The sequence below is a fragment of the Polypterus senegalus genome, chromosome 14 (assembly GCF_016835505.1).
Source record: "Polypterus senegalus isolate Bchr_013 chromosome 14, ASM1683550v1, whole genome shotgun sequence".
Lineage (NCBI taxonomy): Eukaryota > Metazoa > Chordata > Cladistia > Polypteriformes > Polypteridae > Polypterus > Polypterus senegalus.
The window spans coordinates 79,032,720-79,052,346 of NC_053167.1; the positions used below are offsets into that span (position 1 = coordinate 79,032,720).

The 19,627-nt window shown below is 38.9% G+C and overlaps 1 protein-coding gene across 1 annotated transcript in view; it reads right to left on the minus strand.

Moving 5' to 3' along the window:
* The window catches only part of kifap3a (kinesin-associated protein 3a), a 124,772-nt gene extending 105,694 nt beyond the window's left edge, over nucleotides 1–19,078 (minus strand). Inside the window, exon 1 of the mRNA XM_039734496.1 lies at nucleotides 18,878–19,078. Coding sequence (XP_039590430.1) covers nucleotides 18,878–18,909 — 32 coding nt within the window. The 5' untranslated portion in view covers nucleotides 18,910–19,078. The remainder of the gene's footprint in view (nucleotides 1–18,877) is intronic.
* Between the last annotated feature and the right edge of the window lie 549 nt (nucleotides 19,079–19,627).

Genomic DNA, 19,627 nt, shown 5'->3' on the forward strand with positions numbered 1-19,627 from the left:
AATGCTGTCCAAGAATAATATGTATAGATATTTATTTAAATGATGAAATGGTTTTCAGGATTTCCCTGTAATAATACTACCCTCAAGGTTTACATTGTAGCCAAAACCAACATTCACTTTGAGCTGAAACAGAATGTATATAACTGACTGTTATGCCACAAAAAAAGTTAAATAAAACACCAATCCTTTAAGTTTTTTGCTTGCTTGACTAGACTTAAATTAACAGATTACCTAGGTTAGTCTAAGATCTTCCACTTGTCCCCTGATGAACTCTTCTGGTTTCTATGGTTAATGTATTCTGCACTGTCATGTTGCTGTATAACAAGCAAGACAATTCTGCACATTTATGAGGTCCTTCTGCTGATACAATCACTGATATTATGACTTGGGAGTACAAAAACCACAGAAAAACATGTTTATGCTAGATCAGCATTTAACAAGCCAAACAACATATCATTTCTGCTTAACATTAGTAAATCAGAGCTGCAAAAAGAGTAGTACCCTATCATATCAATTTCTAATAACCAAATGATTTAATGTTAATGAGAAACAGAAGAACCCAGCCACAGGGGATGCACAAACCAGTGTGTTTCTTTGTGCCGGTCCCAAGCCCGGATAAATGGGAAGGGTTACATCAGGAAGGGCATCCTGTGTAAAATTTTGCCAAATCAATATGCGGACAACCATACAAATTTCCATACTGGATCGGTAGAGCCCCGGGTTAACAACGACCGCCACCAGTACTGTTAGCAACGGGATGCTGGCGGAAATTGGGCTACTGTTGGCCAAAGAAGAAGAAGGAGAAGAAGAGGGGTAGACGTATCCGGAGGCAGGAGGAGAGGAGGAAAGTAAAGAGAGTGGAACTGAGGGTATGAACTTTGAATGTTGGCAGTATGACTGGTAAGGGGAGAGAGTTAGCAAATACGATGGAGAGAAGGAAGGTTGATATATTGTGCGCTCAAGAGACTAAATGGAAGGGGAGTAAGGCCAGGTGGATTGGAGGTGGATTGAAATTGTTCTATCATGGTGTGGATAGGAGGAGGAATGGAGTAGGGGTTATTCTGAAGGAATAGTATGTCAAGAGTGTTTTGGAGGTGAAAAGAGTGTCAGACAGAGTAATGGTTATGAAGCTGGAAATTGGAGGTGTGATGATGAGTGTTGTTAGTGCATATGCCCAATAAGTTGGGTATGGAATGGGTGAGAAAGAAGATTTTTGGAGTGAGTTGGATGAAGTGATGAACAGTGTACCCAACAGACTGAAAGTGGTGATTGGAGCGGATTTCAACGGACATGTTGGTGAAGGGAACAGAGGAGACGAGGAGGTGATGGGTAGGTATGGTGTCAATGAGAGGAATGAAGAAGGTCAGAGGATAGTGGATTTTGCCAAAAGGATGGACATGGCTGTGGTGAATATGTACTTTAAGAAGAGGGAGAAACATAGGATGACGTACAAGAGTGGAGGAAGATGCACACAGGTAGATTACATCCTATGCAGAAGAATCAATCTGAAGGAGTTTGAAGAATGCAAAGTGGTGACAGGGGAAAGTGTAGTTAAGCCGCATAGGATGGTGATCTGTAGGATGACGTTGGAGAGCAAGAAGAGGAAGAGAGTGAGGGCAGAACCAAGGATCAAATGGTGGAATTTGAAAAAGGAAGACTGCAAAGTTGAGTTTAGGGAGTAGGTGAGACAGGCACTAGGTGGTAGGGAAGAGTTGCCAGACTGGAAAAGGAAACCTGGTGGTGGAATTGGGAAGTACAGGAGAGTATACAGAGGAAGAGGATGGCAAAGAAGACGTGGGATAGTCAGAGAGATGCAGAAAGTAGACAAGAGTACAAGGAGATAAGGCACAAGGTGAAGAGAGAGGTGGCGAAGGCTAAAGAAAAGGTGTATGATGAGTTGTATGAGAGGTTGGACACTAAGGAGGGAGAAAAGGACCTGTACCGATTGGCTAGACAGAGGTACCGAGCTGGGAAAGATGAGCAGCAGGCTAGGGTAATAAAGAATAAAGACGGAAACATACTCACAAGTGAGGAGTGTTGAGCAGATGGAAAGGGTACTTTGAGAGGTTTAGTAATAAAGAGAACGAGAGAGAGAAGAAGTTGGATGATGTGGAGATGGTAATCTGTTGCACTTCCTGATTCACTAAGTAAGAATTCAGGACAGCTGTGAAGAGAATGAAGAATGGAAAAGCTGTTGGTCCAGATGACCTATGACAGGGTGCCTCGACAGGAGTTGTGGTATTGTATGAGTAAGTCGGGAGTGGCAGAGAAGTATGCAAGAGTTGTACAGGATATGTACGAGGTAGGTGTGACTGTGGCAAAGTCTGCGGTAGGAGTGACGGATGCATTCAAGGTGGAGGTGGGATTACATCAGGGATCGGCTCTGAGCCCTTTCTTATTTGCAATGGTGATGGACAGGATGACAGACGAGATTAGACAGGAGTCTAATGATGTTTGCTGATGACATTGTAATCTGTAGTGATAGTAGGGAACAAGTTGAGGAGACCCTGGAGAGGTGGAGATATGCTGTAGAGAGGAGAAGAATGAAGGTCAGTAGGAACAAGACAGAATACATGTGTGTAAATGAGAGGGAGGTCAGTGGAATGGTGAGGATGGGAGTAGAGTTGGCGAAGGTGGATGAGTTTAAATACTTGGGATCAACAGTACAGAGTAATGGGGATTGTGGAAGAGAGGTGAGAGAGAGTGCAGGCAGGGTGGAATGGGTGGAGAAGAGTGTCAGGAGTGATCTGTGAGACAGGGATATCAGCAAGAGTGAAAGGGAAGGTCTACAGGACGGTAGTGAGACAAGCTATTTTATATGGGTTGAAGACGATGGCACTGACCAGAAAGCATGAGACACAGCTGGAGGTAGCAGAGTTAAAGATGCTAAGATATGCATTGGGTGTGACAAGGATGGATAGGATTAGAAATGAGTACATGAGTACATTAGAAGGTCAGCTCAAGATGGACGGTTGGGAGACAAAGTCAGAGAGGCGAGATTGTGTTTGTTTGAACATGTGCAGAGGAGAGATGCTGAGTATATTGGGAGAAGGATGCTAAGGATAGAAAAAGGGAGGGAAGAGAAAAAGAGGAAGGCCTAAGAGAAGGTTTATGGATGTGGTGAGAGAGGACATGCAGGTGATGGGTGTAACAGAACGAGATGCAGAGGACCGAAAGATATGGTAAAAAATGATCCACTGTGGCGACCCCTAACGGGAGCAGCCGGAAGGAGAAGGAGAAGAGAAACAGAAGAACCAGCACCTCTCTTTGCAGAAAAATATGTGTTCATCATTTGGAAATGAATTAAAGCTGGTGAAAAGTCAATGAAAATAACATGAGCTATAGTCTATAACAGGGTGCCCAAAACGTAGATCGTGGTTGACCGGTAGATCGGAAAGGTAGTGCAGGTAGATCGCGTTGCATTCAAAAAAATTTTTTTTAGATGTTAGTCTATCATATCCTCTCTATGGCATTTGCCACTTGATTGACATACAGCCAGTCTGAGATCTCTTTTCTTCTAACACATTGGTCATCCCGCACGCACAATCAAATGCGCGAGTTACTGCAAAACTCTGACTATCTAAGTGATCTATTTAGCCTTCCAATTTATATTGACTAAAGAAGGGGTATGATAAAAAAAATTGGGGGGGTTGGGCTGGACATGTGGAATTGGAAGAGGAATTTTTTTCTCAAATGTCACAATCAAAGTGCGTTTGTCTGATCTGTCAATCTATCATTGCTATTCCAAAGAAGGAAAATGTGGAAAGGCACTTTCGAACTGTTCATAAAAACTACGAAACTGACTTCCTTCCAAAAAGCGATCTGAGAAAGAAAAAGGTGAGGGAAGTAAAATTGCAGTTAATTGGACAGCTTTCATTTTTCACTCGGATGAATTCAGAAGCAAAGGCAGACACCGAAGCATCGTTCCAGGTGAGTCACTCAATTGTTAAACATAAGAAGTCCTTCCAAGATGGAGAGATGATACAAGAGGCCTTCGTTGAGAAAGATGGCTAGGGGAAAATTCCTGCAGAGATTTCTAGACCCCTGGCCGGAGATAAAGGAGTTTCTCCTTGTCATTAAACATGCAGAATACAGAACTTAATGATGATCAATGCCTGCTAGACTTGGCATTTTTTACTGATCTGACCAACATGTTAAATGAGCTTAATTTACAGCTGCAAGGAAAAGAGAAAACCATGGTTAATATGATTAGCTCAGTTAATGCTTTCAAACGAAAAATGCAACATCTGTCCTCAAAGCTACAGCGCCATGATTTGGGGAACATCCAAAACCTTGCGTCAGAGCTGGCGATGCAATGGAAGGCGTGTGTGCAACTTGACTTCATACGCTACACAGAACAGATTGAAAATTTGTCTGTCAGACTTTGACAGACGGTTTCAAGACTTTATTTTACTTGAGCCAATCGCTACATTTATGTGCTATCCATTTACGGAAGATGTTGAGGGGGATTCACTCACATCAGAAATTGCAACACTGTTTCACCTAAAACTCCTCTACAGTGAAGGATGAGATTTTGACCCTACAGGATGACATTCAGCTGAAGTCTGGGGCTCATGGACAGTTTTGGAACTTACTTACAGAGGAAAAGTACCCTAACATGAGGAAATGTGCTACCTCCTTGACTGCATTATTCACCTGTATTTATTTACGCCTTTTCCCACATAATTATTAAGTTCAAATACCGTAGTGACCATACATATATTGAACTGTTATTGTGCCATAAGGGTTATTGAGCTATGCAAGGTACGCCAACATATATTTTATATATAGTGTGTGTATCTATACTAATAAAAGGCAAAGCCCTCACTGACTGACTGACTCATCACTAATTCTTCAACTTCCCGTGTAGGTAGAAGGCTGAAATTTGGCAGGCTCATTCCTTACAGCTTACTTACAAAAGTTAGGCAGGTTTCATTTTGAAATTCTACGCATAGTGGTCATAACTGGAACCTACTTACATACATATATACAGCCATAGCCTGCAGCTCAGTCGCCGTGAGGCGGAGTTGCGTCCCTCATCATCAAGCTTCCCACGTAATATAAGGCCGTTCGTCAGTGGCGATCCAATAGACACGCTGCCGCTAAATATTCGCGGGTAAAGGACTGTGCTTATGCAAACGAAGATGAGATGGTCAGGGATAGACTAGTGTTTGGCACAAGCTCAGCGAAACCGCGAGAGAAACTTAAGTGCCGGGTCTTAGCAAACATTAAATAAAGCCGTAGACATCGCAAGATCGCACAAGATAGCACAAGCACAGCTGAGAACCTTCAATGCATGTACTCCGAGCGGCTCACATGAACTGACTGTGAACGCAGTACCTGCACTAATGAATATGCTTGTATGCGTCACACACTTCATATTCTTTTGCTTCCTTCTCAATTGTGTAATGCGTTTTTTGTTCAGCGCTCTGTGGAGGTCTTGCTTTTTGTGTGCATGCTGCATTTATAGTCAGTTCAAGTGAGCCGCTTTAAAAACAAAGTGATCAAAAGTCTCGTTTATACCCTGCGTCTTCTCATTAAACTTGTATCTCGCGAACATCTCGTGCGATCTTGTTTCTTTGTATCAGTATACTGCTGCTGGATTATGTGAATTTCCCCTTGGGATTAATAAAGTATCCATCTATCTATCTATCTATCTTGCGATGTCCACGGCTTTATTTAATGTTAGCTCAGAGAGAGACAGACACACGCAAGAGAGACATCCACACGTGAGAGAGAGAGAGACACACACAAGCGGCGCACGAAAGAGACACACACACACACACACACATACATACACGAGAGAGAGCAAGTGAGAGAAAGGGCTGGAAGCATAATGTCGAGAAGGCAGTTAAAGAATGCACCGGGCTTGTTTTTAAAGAGAAAACTCGTAGATCTGTCCAACCTTAAATCGTTTCTTAAAACCGTTCTCACCTCTCCGCCTGCATCTTTTGTTAATCTAAATGTGCCAATAAACACAAGCTGCAAGCAGCCATCCCCCCACTGACTTAGAACGTGCACAAACTTCTCCCAGCTCATGCCTTGATTGATTATCTGGGAGTGAAGTGGAGTTTTAGAGTGGAAATAGATCGCTATTTGGAACACACTCATTTCATGCGTGTTCCGTTTCTACAGTAATCTGTGTAAACACATTGTTAAAACAGAATTTTTTTCATATTTTAGTAATAAATTTTACAAAATGTAGGCATAAACTATAAAATGTGTGAAGCCTCACAAAAGGATCAAGAATATCACAACAGCTTCCGTGGTGTACTGGTAAGATTTCGTCACTCAGAGCACAGCAGACTTGCCGTATCTCAGAAACCTGAGTTCAATTCCCCGCTGGGGAGAAATTTTTTTTTTTGCTTTTAAACCTTTGCCGTTCTGCCTGCCTAAACTCCCTGTCTATCTATATAGTAATAACAGTAATTTTATTATTATACAACAGCATCCCTGTCTGCCTATCATATAGTGCTTTTCCTTCCTATCTATATATCTATCCCCTTAGCTGTTTTTTTATATATCTATTATACAGTGCCCTATGTGGTGCCAAACAGGCAATTACAATGATTTTCGGAATATATAAAGTCATTCCTGAATATATTAAGTCATTACCGAATATATAAAATTTCCATGCTTGTCATTTCACTCGTACTAGTGAAAGGTAAACTTCGACAGAAGCCACTCAGAGTTGATCGGGCTTGTGAGGTTTGTCCAAAAATGTGCCCGTACAAAAAGAATAAATACAGTGTTCAAAATGCTGGGCACATACATCATTTTGAATGAAGTAACTGAACAGTGGGGTTTTTTTTATATTGTTCTGAAGATGCTTTTGTTAACTTAGTTCATTACGTTGTAGTAGGAGCTCATTGAGTTTACTAAAAATGTGCCCAAGTCGTTTCAATCAATATCAATACAGGTGCTGGTCATAAAATTAGAATATCATGACAAAGTTGATTTATTTCAGTAATTCCATTCAAAAAGAGGAAACTTGTATATTAGATTCATTCATTACACACAGACTGATGTATTTCAAATGTTTATTTCTTTTCATTTTGATGATTATAACTGACAACTAATGAAAGACCCAAATTCAGTATCTCGGAAAATTAGAATATTGTGAAAAGGTTCAATATTGAAGACACCTGGTGCCACACTCTAATCAGCTAATTAACTCAAAACACCTGCAAAAGTCTTTAAATGGTCTCTCAGTGTACAACAAAAACAACATTTATTTATATAGCACATTTTCATACAAAAAGTAGCTCAAAGTGCTTTACATAATGAAGAATAGAAAAATAAAAGACACAGTAAGAAAATAAAATAAGCCAACATTATTTAACATGGAATAAGAGTAAGGTCCAATGGACAGGGTGGACAGAAAAAACAAACAAAAAAAAAAAAAACTCCAGATGGCTTGAGAAAAAAATAAAATCAGTAGGGATTCCAGACCATTAGACTGCCCAGTCCCCTCTAGTTCTGTAGGCTACACAATCATGGGGAAGACTGCTGACTTGACAGTTGTCCAAAAGACGACCGTTGACACCTTGCACAAGGAGGGCAAGACACAAAAGGTCATTGCTAAAGAGGCTGGCTGTTCACAGAGCTCTGTGTCCAAGCACATTAATAGAGAGGTGAAGGGAAGGACAAGATGTGGTAGAAAAAAAGTGTACAAACAATAGGGATAACCACACCCTGGAGAGGACTGTGAAACAAAACCCACTGAAAACTGTGGGGGAGATTCACAAAGAGTGGACTGCAGCTGGAGTCAGTGCTTCAAGAACCACCACGCACAGACGTATGCAAGACATGGGTTTCAGCTGTCGCATTCCTTGTGTCAAACCACTCTTGAACAACAGACAGCATCAGAAGCGTCTCGCCTGGGCTAAATACAAAACTGCCGCTGAGTGGTCCAAAGTTATGTTCTCTGATGAAAGTAAATTTTGCATTTCCTTTGGAAATCAAGGTCCCAGAGTCTGGAGGAAGAGAGGAAGGGCACAGAATCCACGTTGCTTGAGGTCCAGTGTAAAGTTTCCACAGTTAGTGATGGTTTGGGGTGCCATGTCATCTGCTGGTGTTAGTCCATTGTGTTTTCTGAGGTCCAAGGTCAACGCAGCCGTCTACCAGGAAGTTTTAGAGCACTTCCTGCTGCTGACGAACTTTATGGAGATGCAGATTTTATTTTTCAACAGGATCTGGCACCTGCATACAGTGCCAAAGCTACCAGTACCTGGTTTAAGGACCATGGTATCCCTGTTATTGATTGGCCAGCAAACTCACCTGACCTTAACCCCATAGAAAATCTATGGGGTATTGTGAAGAGGAAGATGCAATACGCCAGACCCAACAATTCAGAAGAGCAACATGGGCTCTCAAAACACCTGAGCAGTGCCACAGACTGATCGACTCCATGCCACGCCGCATTGATGAAGTAATCCAGGACAAAGGAGCCCCAACTAAATATCGAGTGCTGTACATGCTCATATTTTCATGTTCATACCTTTCAGTTGGCCAACATTTGTAAAAAATCCTTTTTTTGCATTGGTCTTAATTGATATTCTAATTTTCCGAGATACTGAATTTGGGACTTTCATTAGTTGTCAGTTATAATCATCAAAATTAAAAGAAATAAACATTTGAAATACATCAGTCTGTGCGTAATAAATGAATCTAATATACACGTTTCACTTTTTGAATGGAATTACTGAAATAAATCAACTTTGTCATGATATTCTAATTTTATGACCAGCACCTGTATAATTTGACTTTAAATGTAATCATTCTCTCTCATTCTTATCTCAGGATCAAACTGCAAAATATCACACACTATGGCATCAGAAGCTAGACTGTAATTGATTAAACATAATACAGCAATACATTGTACATAATTTTATAATAAGTAATTTGTTGTATTGGAAACATCAAAACAAGATTCACTATAGTCTGAAAAACTAGACGTAATAATTGCCAGTCTGAAAAATGCTGATTTTTTTTGTATTGCCAACTAAATTTTTTACACATCCTTACTGAAATATTATCTTTTGTTGGTGTAACAGCTGACAAACCATTTCACTTTTAATATCATCTTGTAACTAACAATATTTCAGTTTTTTTTATGTTATTTTTGGGGAAAAAAATGTTTAAAGCCTTGGCACACCCTTTATAAAGTGGGTTGTAATTGTGTTCAGATTGAACAGTGGTCATGGGTGTCATCAATGTTAGTGGGGTGACTGACAGGGAATACTCAAGAACAGGTTTATTGTCTTCCTGTGCAGCTGGAATGAATTTAACCCCAAAGAGCCCACCTTTGACTTGTCAATAACATCAGCACTTCACTCATGGGCCTTATGTATAAAACTGTGCATAAATTCCAGACTAAAATTTTGCTTAAGCACGAAAGACAAAAACAGTTTGTCCAAAACAAATTCAAAATTTATAAAACCATATGTATACCACATACTACACCCAGTTCTTTTTTAAATCCCAAATAAACTTAGATCTATGCGTGTGCATGGGCTTTTGTCGACTCCCATTCATCTCCCTCCAGTAACCATGTATACTGTATATGGCTTAAAAAATACCTTTTTTGAATATTCATTTAGCTGTTTTCCTGATTGGCATTTTTACTACAAATCATGGGAGAGTAGAGAAAAAGAAACTGAAGTGAATGTGAACTTGATGCATTACTGACTGAAGTTGAGTACTTCAAAAATATCCTACTGCTAGTCCCTTTGCAGGAGTCACCAATAAAATAAAAAAAACAAGAGTGGGAGAAAGTAACAGCAGCTCAATGGAGAGCGCAACAGAAATGTGTCATTGTGCAGTGCTCAGGCTTGCACCAGAACCATGATACGTGTTGACTGACTAGGTGTTGCAAACACTAAAGGAAACACAGTGTGAATGGATGCAGGATGTACACATAGAACTGCAAGATACTAAGAACATTCTTATTGAATTAAAAAAATAATAATTTTGTCAAGTATAAATGTTGCAATACATACAAGCCTCTTTGCATTTGATGTACAACATCCAAATGTCTTTACAGTCTATTGCCATTGCTTTGCTGTCCTGAGGAACAGTGTTTGGATCTCCCATACTCTCATCTTGGCCTATCTCAGGTGCACTATGTTTGGCTGCACAAGAGATCACAATGCAGCAAAACTTTGTAGGGCTGTACAGCAGTGTGCTACCCAAGGAACCCAGTGATATCTACATTGTAATGAACAAATGGTCTGTTCCATCACCAACCAAATGTGGGAATTTCTTTCAGCATTATCTCCTCTCTTCTGGTGTTTGAAGGCTGGTAAGTGGTGTAAGGAGCCAGGCTATGAGGTGATACTGACCATTACCTGAAAAATATTATACAGGTTGTGTGTTCTGTGTGTTATATGACATAACTGGCAATGGCAGCTTTAGTTCTTCTGTTAGATATCTCTAATGGCAGGTTATGCATGAAGTGAGTTTTTAGGGATCACAATGATTTTTGGGTGAATGAAGAGGACTGGCTTATAAGCTAATTTCATCTTCCTGGAGTTGTCCAACAGAAGTAATCTCCGTGTTGAACTGAGTTTACATTATAGAGACCATTATTCAAAAATGATTCTTACGTTACAGGTTTTAACAAACATAGGGTATTTGGCCACTGGTGGTTTTTACCTTGAACTGGCTGACCAGTCAAAAATCTTACTGTCATGCCATCAATATGGGATGATAAAATTAAGATGCTACACAATTAATTTTCAGTTTCCTTACAGTCAGGGTGAGTAGGCGGAGGTAAAAAGGCAATTTGCAGTGATTTTTGATTTTCCTAATGTAATCTGGCCAACTAACTGCACACATATTGTGATAAATGCAACATCACAGAATTAATTTGCTTTTATATACAGAAAGCACTTTTATTTGATTACATACAAATAACATGTTAGGTTCAAATTATTGTCTTAATATTTCATGAAATCAAGGCATAGAACAAATAAATAATGGCAAATAAAAAATAAGTCAAGGAATCATTAAGAGTACAATATTTTATTCAGGGCAGCATGATGGCGCAGTGGTAGCGCTGCTGCCTCGTAGTAAGGAGACCTGGGACCGCTTCCCAGGGCCTCCCTGCGTGGAGTTTGCATGTTCTCCCTGTGTCTGTGTGGGTTTTCTCCAGGTGCTCCGGTTTCCTCCCACAGTCCAAAGACATGCAGGTTAGGTACATTGGTGATCCTAAATTGTCCCTGATGTGTGTGTGTGTGTGTGTGTCCTGCGGTGGGCTGGCACCCTGCCCAGGATTTGTTCCTGCCTTGCGCCCTGTGTTGGCTGGGATTGGCTCCAGCAGACCCCCCGTGACCCTGTGTTAGGATATAGCGGGTTGGACAATGATGATGATATTTTATTCAAATTTCTGATTCATCAAAGTAGCCACCATTTGCTGATATAACAGCCAAGCTGTAGTAACCCTTTTGATTCAGAATGCTACTCACGCTATGTAAGTCACCAACTCTACCACCACCAAAAGTACCCCAGACCATCAACACTTCCTCCTCCGTGTTTGACAGTTTGTGTCAAACACTGAGGAACCATCCTTTCACCAACTTGATGGCGTACAACACCCTGCGTGATAAACCATTATTTACATTTTGATTCTTACGATTTTGTTACAGTCTGCGGTAGTCCACAGCTGGTATTTTAAGGCCCTATTTTGTCCTTTAAGGAATGTCTCTTCTTACTACCACTTGCCCTGTCAAACCTTTTTTCTTCAGTGTATCAGCTAACACAGTCATAATTCTTTTTTGTGATCAATGTTTTATTAAGTAAAGATAAACTGACATGATATATCAATAAACAGACATAGCACAAAAAGTAACCCAAACCCACCTACTCCCACCCAGCCTCAGCTCTTAAAGGTATAATTACAAAATATGGATTACCATTTTAATTATGTAGTACTTGTTTCTTATCAAAAATGCATGCTGTCTGATACACAGCAACAAATAATTAACACTGTACAAATCTTTGTTCACGAAGGAATAATTTCAATTTTTGTCTATTTTTTCTTTTTCCAATTAAAAGCATAAGCTTCTGCATTTTAACAAGCTTTCTGTCCAAACTCTTGCTGTGTCTGTTTTAATTTAAAGGACAAAATAAAGGTCTAAATACCTTAAAGTAACTTTTCTTGCTGTTTGTCTATTGCACAAGACGACTTCTCCAATCACATTAAAGAAAGTGGAATAATACACGGAAAAAAGTTAAAGCTAATATACCAATCACCTCTTAAAACAAGCCTCCACGCACTGCTGTTTGTTTATACTGCAGGAAGTTTGCTACAAATGGGAGAGAAAAAAAAAAAAAAAAAAAATGGATGCATGCTGGCTCAACTGATCCTATTACATTGCATAAAGAAGCACTGAAACTAAATTACTGTAAAGCTTAGAAAACCAGGGGTTGAAAATATTGGTTTGGTTTTACCCATCACTGATTGAATTTTTTGTAAGTTAAAATCAGCCTATTCCGTTTGGTGGCCAATTGATTGGAGCATCCCTACTACTAAGGGTAAAAATGCTCTGTCTCGTTTCATTTGTTTACTGCCGTTTTCTTGCCATTATCCCTGGATCTTACAGTGAGAGAGATTTTCCTGCAGCATCTCTAAAGTATAATTTACATGGAAGTACTGTATGGAACATTTTATTCAGATTTTTTTTTTTTTCTTTATAGACATTAGATTACAGACAATACAGACAATATTACACTGTAGAATGTCAGTGTAATATTGTCTGTATTGTCTGTAATCTATTGTCTATAAAGAAAAATAAAAAAAAATCTGAATAAAATGTTCCATACAGTACTTCCATGTAAATTATACTTTAGAGATGCTGCAGGAAAATCTCTCTCACTGGAAGATTTTACAATAAAACTGATAGGTCAAACCATTTTTGAAGGATATGGGGGATATGTCTGGACCAAAATAATAGCCCTGGAGCCTGTAACATAACAAACATGATACAACTTGGCAGATATCTCAGAAGCTGCTTGTTCTAAGTTATTTTATTTTTGCCATGACGTAGTAACTTTATAAAAAAAAAATGTAATTTTAAGATGTGAAAATCAAGTTTGATTTTCCACAGACACATATACACCCACAGACACCATGCAAAAAACAACTTTTCTTAATGTTTTGAACATTATAGAATCAGAATCTGAACTTCACTTGGCAGCAAACTATTGATCTAATCACCCAACTTCAGTTTATGTAGAACTAAAAGTATGATTTGAGTACATATGGGAAAAGAAAATAATGTAATTTCAGTATGCACGTACCGCTGACTCACATGTTGAATTACGGCAGATAAGTACTAAATCGGTAGACTTCAGGACATATTGACATGTCTACTGCCATAGCAGACGGCACACTTTAGTGCGGATTGTAATTTGCTACAAGCCATGACAACATAACCATTGAAGAATCAGAACTGCAGAGTCAACAGCAGGATGTTCGCAATATTCACCAAACTTGGTAAAATGCAGTAAAGTCAATGGGGAAGGAGGAATTAAACTCGTTTTTAAGTAGATTATAAAAATGCCATGGTCTTTTAGGTGTCCCTTGGAGCTAGGGAAAATTCTGCCAACTATACTGGACCAATTATTGTTGCCAAATATATAATCTTAGCTGTGAGGCAGTAGTGATAACCACTGTGCTGCCGTGCCTCAAACAACAAGACACAGACAGAATGAATACCACAAACAAAATAAAACAAATGGCCACAAACCAGCAATAAGTAAATAAAATAAAGATCAATGCGCAAAAAAGTATTCCATTCTTGGGACACACATCAACCTCGTCTATGAAGTGGCTTTGTGGAACTAGCTTGTTCCTTTGTTCAAAGTCATGGCTCTGAGCACAGCAGGAGCATCTATTTTGTTCCCATGTATCTGTGCTGATGTTTTACACATTCTTCTTCAATCAAGAAGAAAGAAGTGCCTTGTAAACAGAAATAATTTTTTTGTTTTTATTATTACACCACAGGTCAGTGTTTTCTGATACGGGGATCAGGAGGGGACCTTTAAGGCTTGTTTTGGGACTCATAGCTGAGCACAGTAGCACATTATCCAGTGGCAGCACACATATTTTCATTATAATCAGCTAATGTGCCCCTCAAATGACAATACTTAAAGTTTCTTGTTTATTTTTTTTAACACATGTGGGATGGAAATCCAACAGTGTTTTTCAACCTTTGTGGCTTTTAGGACCCATTTTTACCTTTTTCTGTTCACTGATGACACATATACAGCAACTGAAATCTAAAGGCATGTTTGGAAGGTTCATACAACTATGAGTGGAAGAGTGAGGTTTCCCCTTGGTGAAACAAGTGTGGTTAAAGATATCGCTCAGCACCGTCAAAAAACGGTGCAGGGGGAGGTTTCAGCGCATCTCAGCAGCTAAAGCAGATTTTTTTTTCCCCTTGTGTGCTTGCAGCCTAGTGATGGCCACATCAGCAACAAGATGATTTTCTTATGTCGCCATAAAATTTCATTGTGTATCAATCACAGTATACTGTACATCACGTATTGCTGTTGTCATGCATATTTTCATATTTTTGTTTTCAAAAATCCAAATATCATATTCCAACACACATGGAACTAAATAACTAATGACAAAAGCACCTTAGGAAAAATTTACTGGAAGAACCAGAAATAAACATGTACAGTAATGCCTCCTCGATTGCGGGGGTTGCGTTCCAGAACCCCCCGCGATAGATGAAAATCCGCGAAGTAGAAACCATATGTTTGTATGGTTATTTTTATATATTTTAAGCCCTTAGAAACTCTCCCACACTGTTTATAAATATTCTCCGCACAGTTATACAGTAAACCCTCATTTATCACGGTTAATCCGCTACAGACAGATAAATGAATTTCCACGAAGTAGGTTTCTTTATTTATAAATCTAATATTTTCGCAGTTAGAGCATTGAAAACCTGTTTCTGACTTTCTTAAATACGTTTTTTAACATTATTAGAGCCCTCTAGACATGAAATAACACCCTTTAGTCAAAAGTTTAAACTGTGCTCCATTACAAGACAGAGATGACAGTTCTTTCTCACAATTAAAAGAATGCAAACATATCTTCCTCTTCAAGGTGCGCGTCAGGAGTGGAGAATGTCAGAGAGAGAGAGAAAAGTAAACAATCAAAAATCAATAGGGCTGTTGCGCTTTTAAGTATGCAAGCACCGCGATAAAGCAGCCGCAATAAAGGGATCAATGTGAAGGTAGCCTTTCAGCATTTTTTAGAGGAGCGTCCGTATCTTCTAAGCAAACAGCCTCTGTGCAAACAGCCCCTCTGCTTACACCCCCTCCGTCAGGAGCAGAGAATGTCGGAGAGAGTGAGAGAGACAGAGAAAAGCAAACAATCAAAAATCAATACGGGCTGTTAGAGCTTTTAAGTGTGCGAAGCACCATGTGGGAAGCATATCGTATATCATTGAGGAATTTTAGTTAATACGTAATACGTGCTTTAATTGGGTAGCTTCTCAGCCATCCGCCAATAGCGTCCCTTGTATGAAATCAACTGGGCAAACAAACTGAGGAAGCATGCACTTTAAATTGAAAGACCCATTGTCCGCAGAAATCTGCGAACCAGCGGAAAATCCGTGATATAAATTTAGATATGCTTACATTTAAAATCCGCGAAAGTTGAAGCGCGATATAGCGAGGGATCACTGTACAACGGTAGATTGCATAGACTACAAAGCTTCAGTTCTCTCTGCAAAAGAGACAGACCGTATTGTCTGCACCTTAACTGTCAGTGTGTCCAGTTAGTCTTTTTTTTCTTTTCTTTGTACATTCAGAGCACTGTACAGCAATAGGCATGAGTGCACCTCTTTATTTTTTGTTAAAATATGGGAAGCTTGAGGCCGTCATATTTTTTTGAATTAGTAAAACTGTCCATTGGGGCCATGAACACATATAGTCTGAGCACCCACGTTGTTGCATGTCAATCAGAATGAACCTGCTTGCACAATTTGAGCACATACACAACTAACGACTCTATTATCATTATACGTGAGTAGCTGCTTGCCCACAATTTCTAAAGATTGCATGGTGTATGCCCAGCATTAGAATAAGCGTGAAAGTTCTGCACACGGCTACTACACCTCTGTGATATCATGCTGGCCTCACAAAGCATCATGGGGAGCTTGGAAAAAAACTTACACCTAAGCTGGCTGCAAGGTGAATTTCCAGGAAAGTATTTGTTGAATAAGGACACCTGCAAACACAGCATTGTCACTGCAAAAAACATTTTGGCAAATTTAACAAATCATCAATATTTATATTTTTCTGTAAAATTATTGTATTTCAGTTTTTCAATTATGGTATCCTGTTGTATATTTTTACTAATATTACATACAATATTTTTATGTGAGAGAAGACCATTTAGTGCGTCTGGCTTGTTGACACAACTTAACCAGGGCTGTGGAGTCAGAAGCAATTACTGAGTAACTGGAGTCGGCATCAATAAAATTGCACCGACTCCGTCACTGATTAGGTGTAAATTTTAATAAAATGTGTTAGAATTTCCAATTTCACATATACTGATTAAACTATTCAGACTTTTGATTAAAATATAACTTCTTTTTTAATTGTATAAATTTAGTTTTATGTTTAATGTTACTCAGTGTTAGTAAGCCATAACCACATTGCTATAGCCTTTAAACCCAAACTTTATCAGGTTAGAGTGCGAAAAAAGTAGCCAGAGGATTGAATGAAATGCCTTGTATCGTACATGCTTGCTTTCAATCAACATAGTAAATATATCATTGTAATTAGAAATAGAGGAATCAGAGGTTTTGTACATCAACCCTACAGCCCTGAACTTACCTATTAAACTTAGCATCTAGATAGTTTTTTAAAAGTCATCAAGGTGTTTGCTTCAACTACAGTATATGATAGAATTTTCTTCTTTATAAACTGATAACCCATTATGTGGAGAAAAAAAAATTGTTCCTGTCTTTCATCTTGAATGTCCATCATCTTTCTCAACCTAGTTTCCAAGTAAAGGGTTATGGCAAGCTAAAGCTTTTCCCGATGTTATTTAGTATTAGACAGAAGTCAGTCCAAGATAATCTCACACACATGAATACATGAGCAATTGAGAATGTCCATCTAAGTAAATCTATACACAAACACAAGAACAACATACTACTCTACACATTGGAATAGACTGGACTGTTAGTCATTGAAGTTCTTAACCCTTTTTGCTGTGTTTCTAAAAAAATCAGACAATAGGACTGCACAAAGTAATACAACTGAGGCCTCAGTAGCACATTAGATGTTTAAAGCATAGTATTCCTTTATTTGCATTCAACATGTTCTTTAGTTATACTAATTTTATTAGTCTTTTTAATGTTTCTGAGTGAAAATCATTCCCTGTTTTAAATATATATACAATTTTCAAATCTGTTTATTCCAAATGCCTAAAAACAAAACATCATACAGGTTTATTAAAAAACAAGTGCCTCCGCGATCTTTATGTCCTAAATAGCAAATCACATAGTTGGACACTAATAGGAACTGATTAAAGCAAGGAAGGGCTTCTTCACACAAAGATTTGTGAGAATATGAAAACAATTATCGAATCATGTAGTTGAAGTATGTCTTTAAAAAGAATCTGGATAAGATACTGTAACAATGTACCTATTAGCTAACTAAATGAACTGAAGTGTCTCCTGTTTGTCAAGCACCGTATCATTGTCTCATTTTCAGTACCCCTTCCTTATTCCTCACTGAGATTGGGTTACATGTGACTTCACTTCTCATAAAACAACTCTACACATTTACAGGTCTAAAATTATTTGACAAGCAAATCTGTAACACAGGTATACAATTGTAAACACTTCCTCCATCCGTTATCAAACCTGCTTCACCCAGTTTAGGCTTTTATGGGTCAATGTCTGTTCTTCCAACACTGGATATAAGGTAGGAACCAAACTCGGACAGGCACATATCAAATGTATGGCACATTCACGTAATTAGGGTCGCCAATTAACTTAAGTCTTTCCCTTGTAGGAGAAAAGGGTTTACAAATTCAAAGAAAACGTCTAATCTCCACACAAACAGTGGCACAAGTATTATTCAATGCCAGGACACCAGAGTTGTGAACTAGTAGGGCTAAAAGTTGCTCCATAAAGCCACTCCTGTAAAGAACTGGTAAAATTCGATTTTTTAACGTTATTTCCAAAGCCGGGGTACTATGGATGTACAGACCCATCCCCATCAGAAATCAGTGTTACTCATACGATCATATGCTTAAAAACTGAAACCTATGCGACCTTCTAAGTTATTATAAGTCTAAGTCGATTATTCACAATATAGCAATACTCTTCCTTTCATTAAATGATTCATCCCTCCGTCCGTCCACCTTCAATTCACTGCACTTGGTGATGCTCCAATGACAGTTATGCTAATTATTTTTGGGAGGGGGCCCAGCAGCACATATTGGTTGAAGTGAACCACAAAAGCGCCAGATTGTGGTTTCATAATTAAACTATTTACCATTTAAGTGATGTTTCATTTTTACACACAGAAAAATAAAAATAGTCTTGAGCACACGAGGACGATTTGCTGAGAGGGAGGTGCAACGCACTTGTTTGTTTTCTTACTGTCTTGATGAGATCACAGCGCAGCAGCCTCCGCCCGACCACACATAAACGAAAAACAGCGTCACGGTGTCTGTTTCGAGACTCTGCCAGTGAAATGAGTGATTCCATGCACATAAAAATAGCGTAATACTCTTTAACCGAAAGCAGCACGCCTGCCACAACATTTACAAGCAGTCTCTTTTTTTTCCTTTGAAGCGGCATTTAAAGATGATTTGATGAAAATTATTAATGATTACCTCTTTAAATAGCGGGCGTCCTCCACCTGCATGATTTGCCTGAATGTTAAACAGCACCGTTGTAAATGAAGCTTGTAGTTCTATCTAGTAAATAAGGTTTTTACAGTTTTTTTTTTCTTCATAAATATTTTTCATTCGCCAAGAAGCGACAGCGTTACTATGGAAGAATCTCCACATATCCCATAATACAACGCGTTGGGGAGCCTTCACGCCTCTTTGTAACGAATCTTTACCCTTCCCTGCCAGCTGATGTGTTGGCGCCATCTAGAGCTGCGGATGATGCCTTGTTGTTGGCTTTCATGCGCAATTCCTAACGCCTCTATCAAATTGTATATTTCGGCACCTTTAAAAAAACCCTATTTAATGAATAGCTATTTTTGGAAATAATTCCATATTTAAAACAGTACACATGTGTTTTTAGATTAATTTACTATAGACATTTTAAATGGATGATATCAAATTGAATACAATTTCTGTTCATATCGATTATTATAAAAACTGTATAGTAGCGTAGGCTTTGGCTACACCACTCTGAATTAAACCAACAGATGCTTGATTGGTTTTACTCAAAATAAGGAATTTCCTCTTTAAAATCAGTGTCTGTGGTCTCATTCCCCAGGCCTTACAATACTATACATTGAAATTTGTTACATTTTTCTGAAACTTTTTCTGAACCTGCTCTTAAATTGGTATGTGAGAGGAAAATCCGTGGAACCTCTCTCTTAAACTGGGATGTGAGAGAAAAATCAG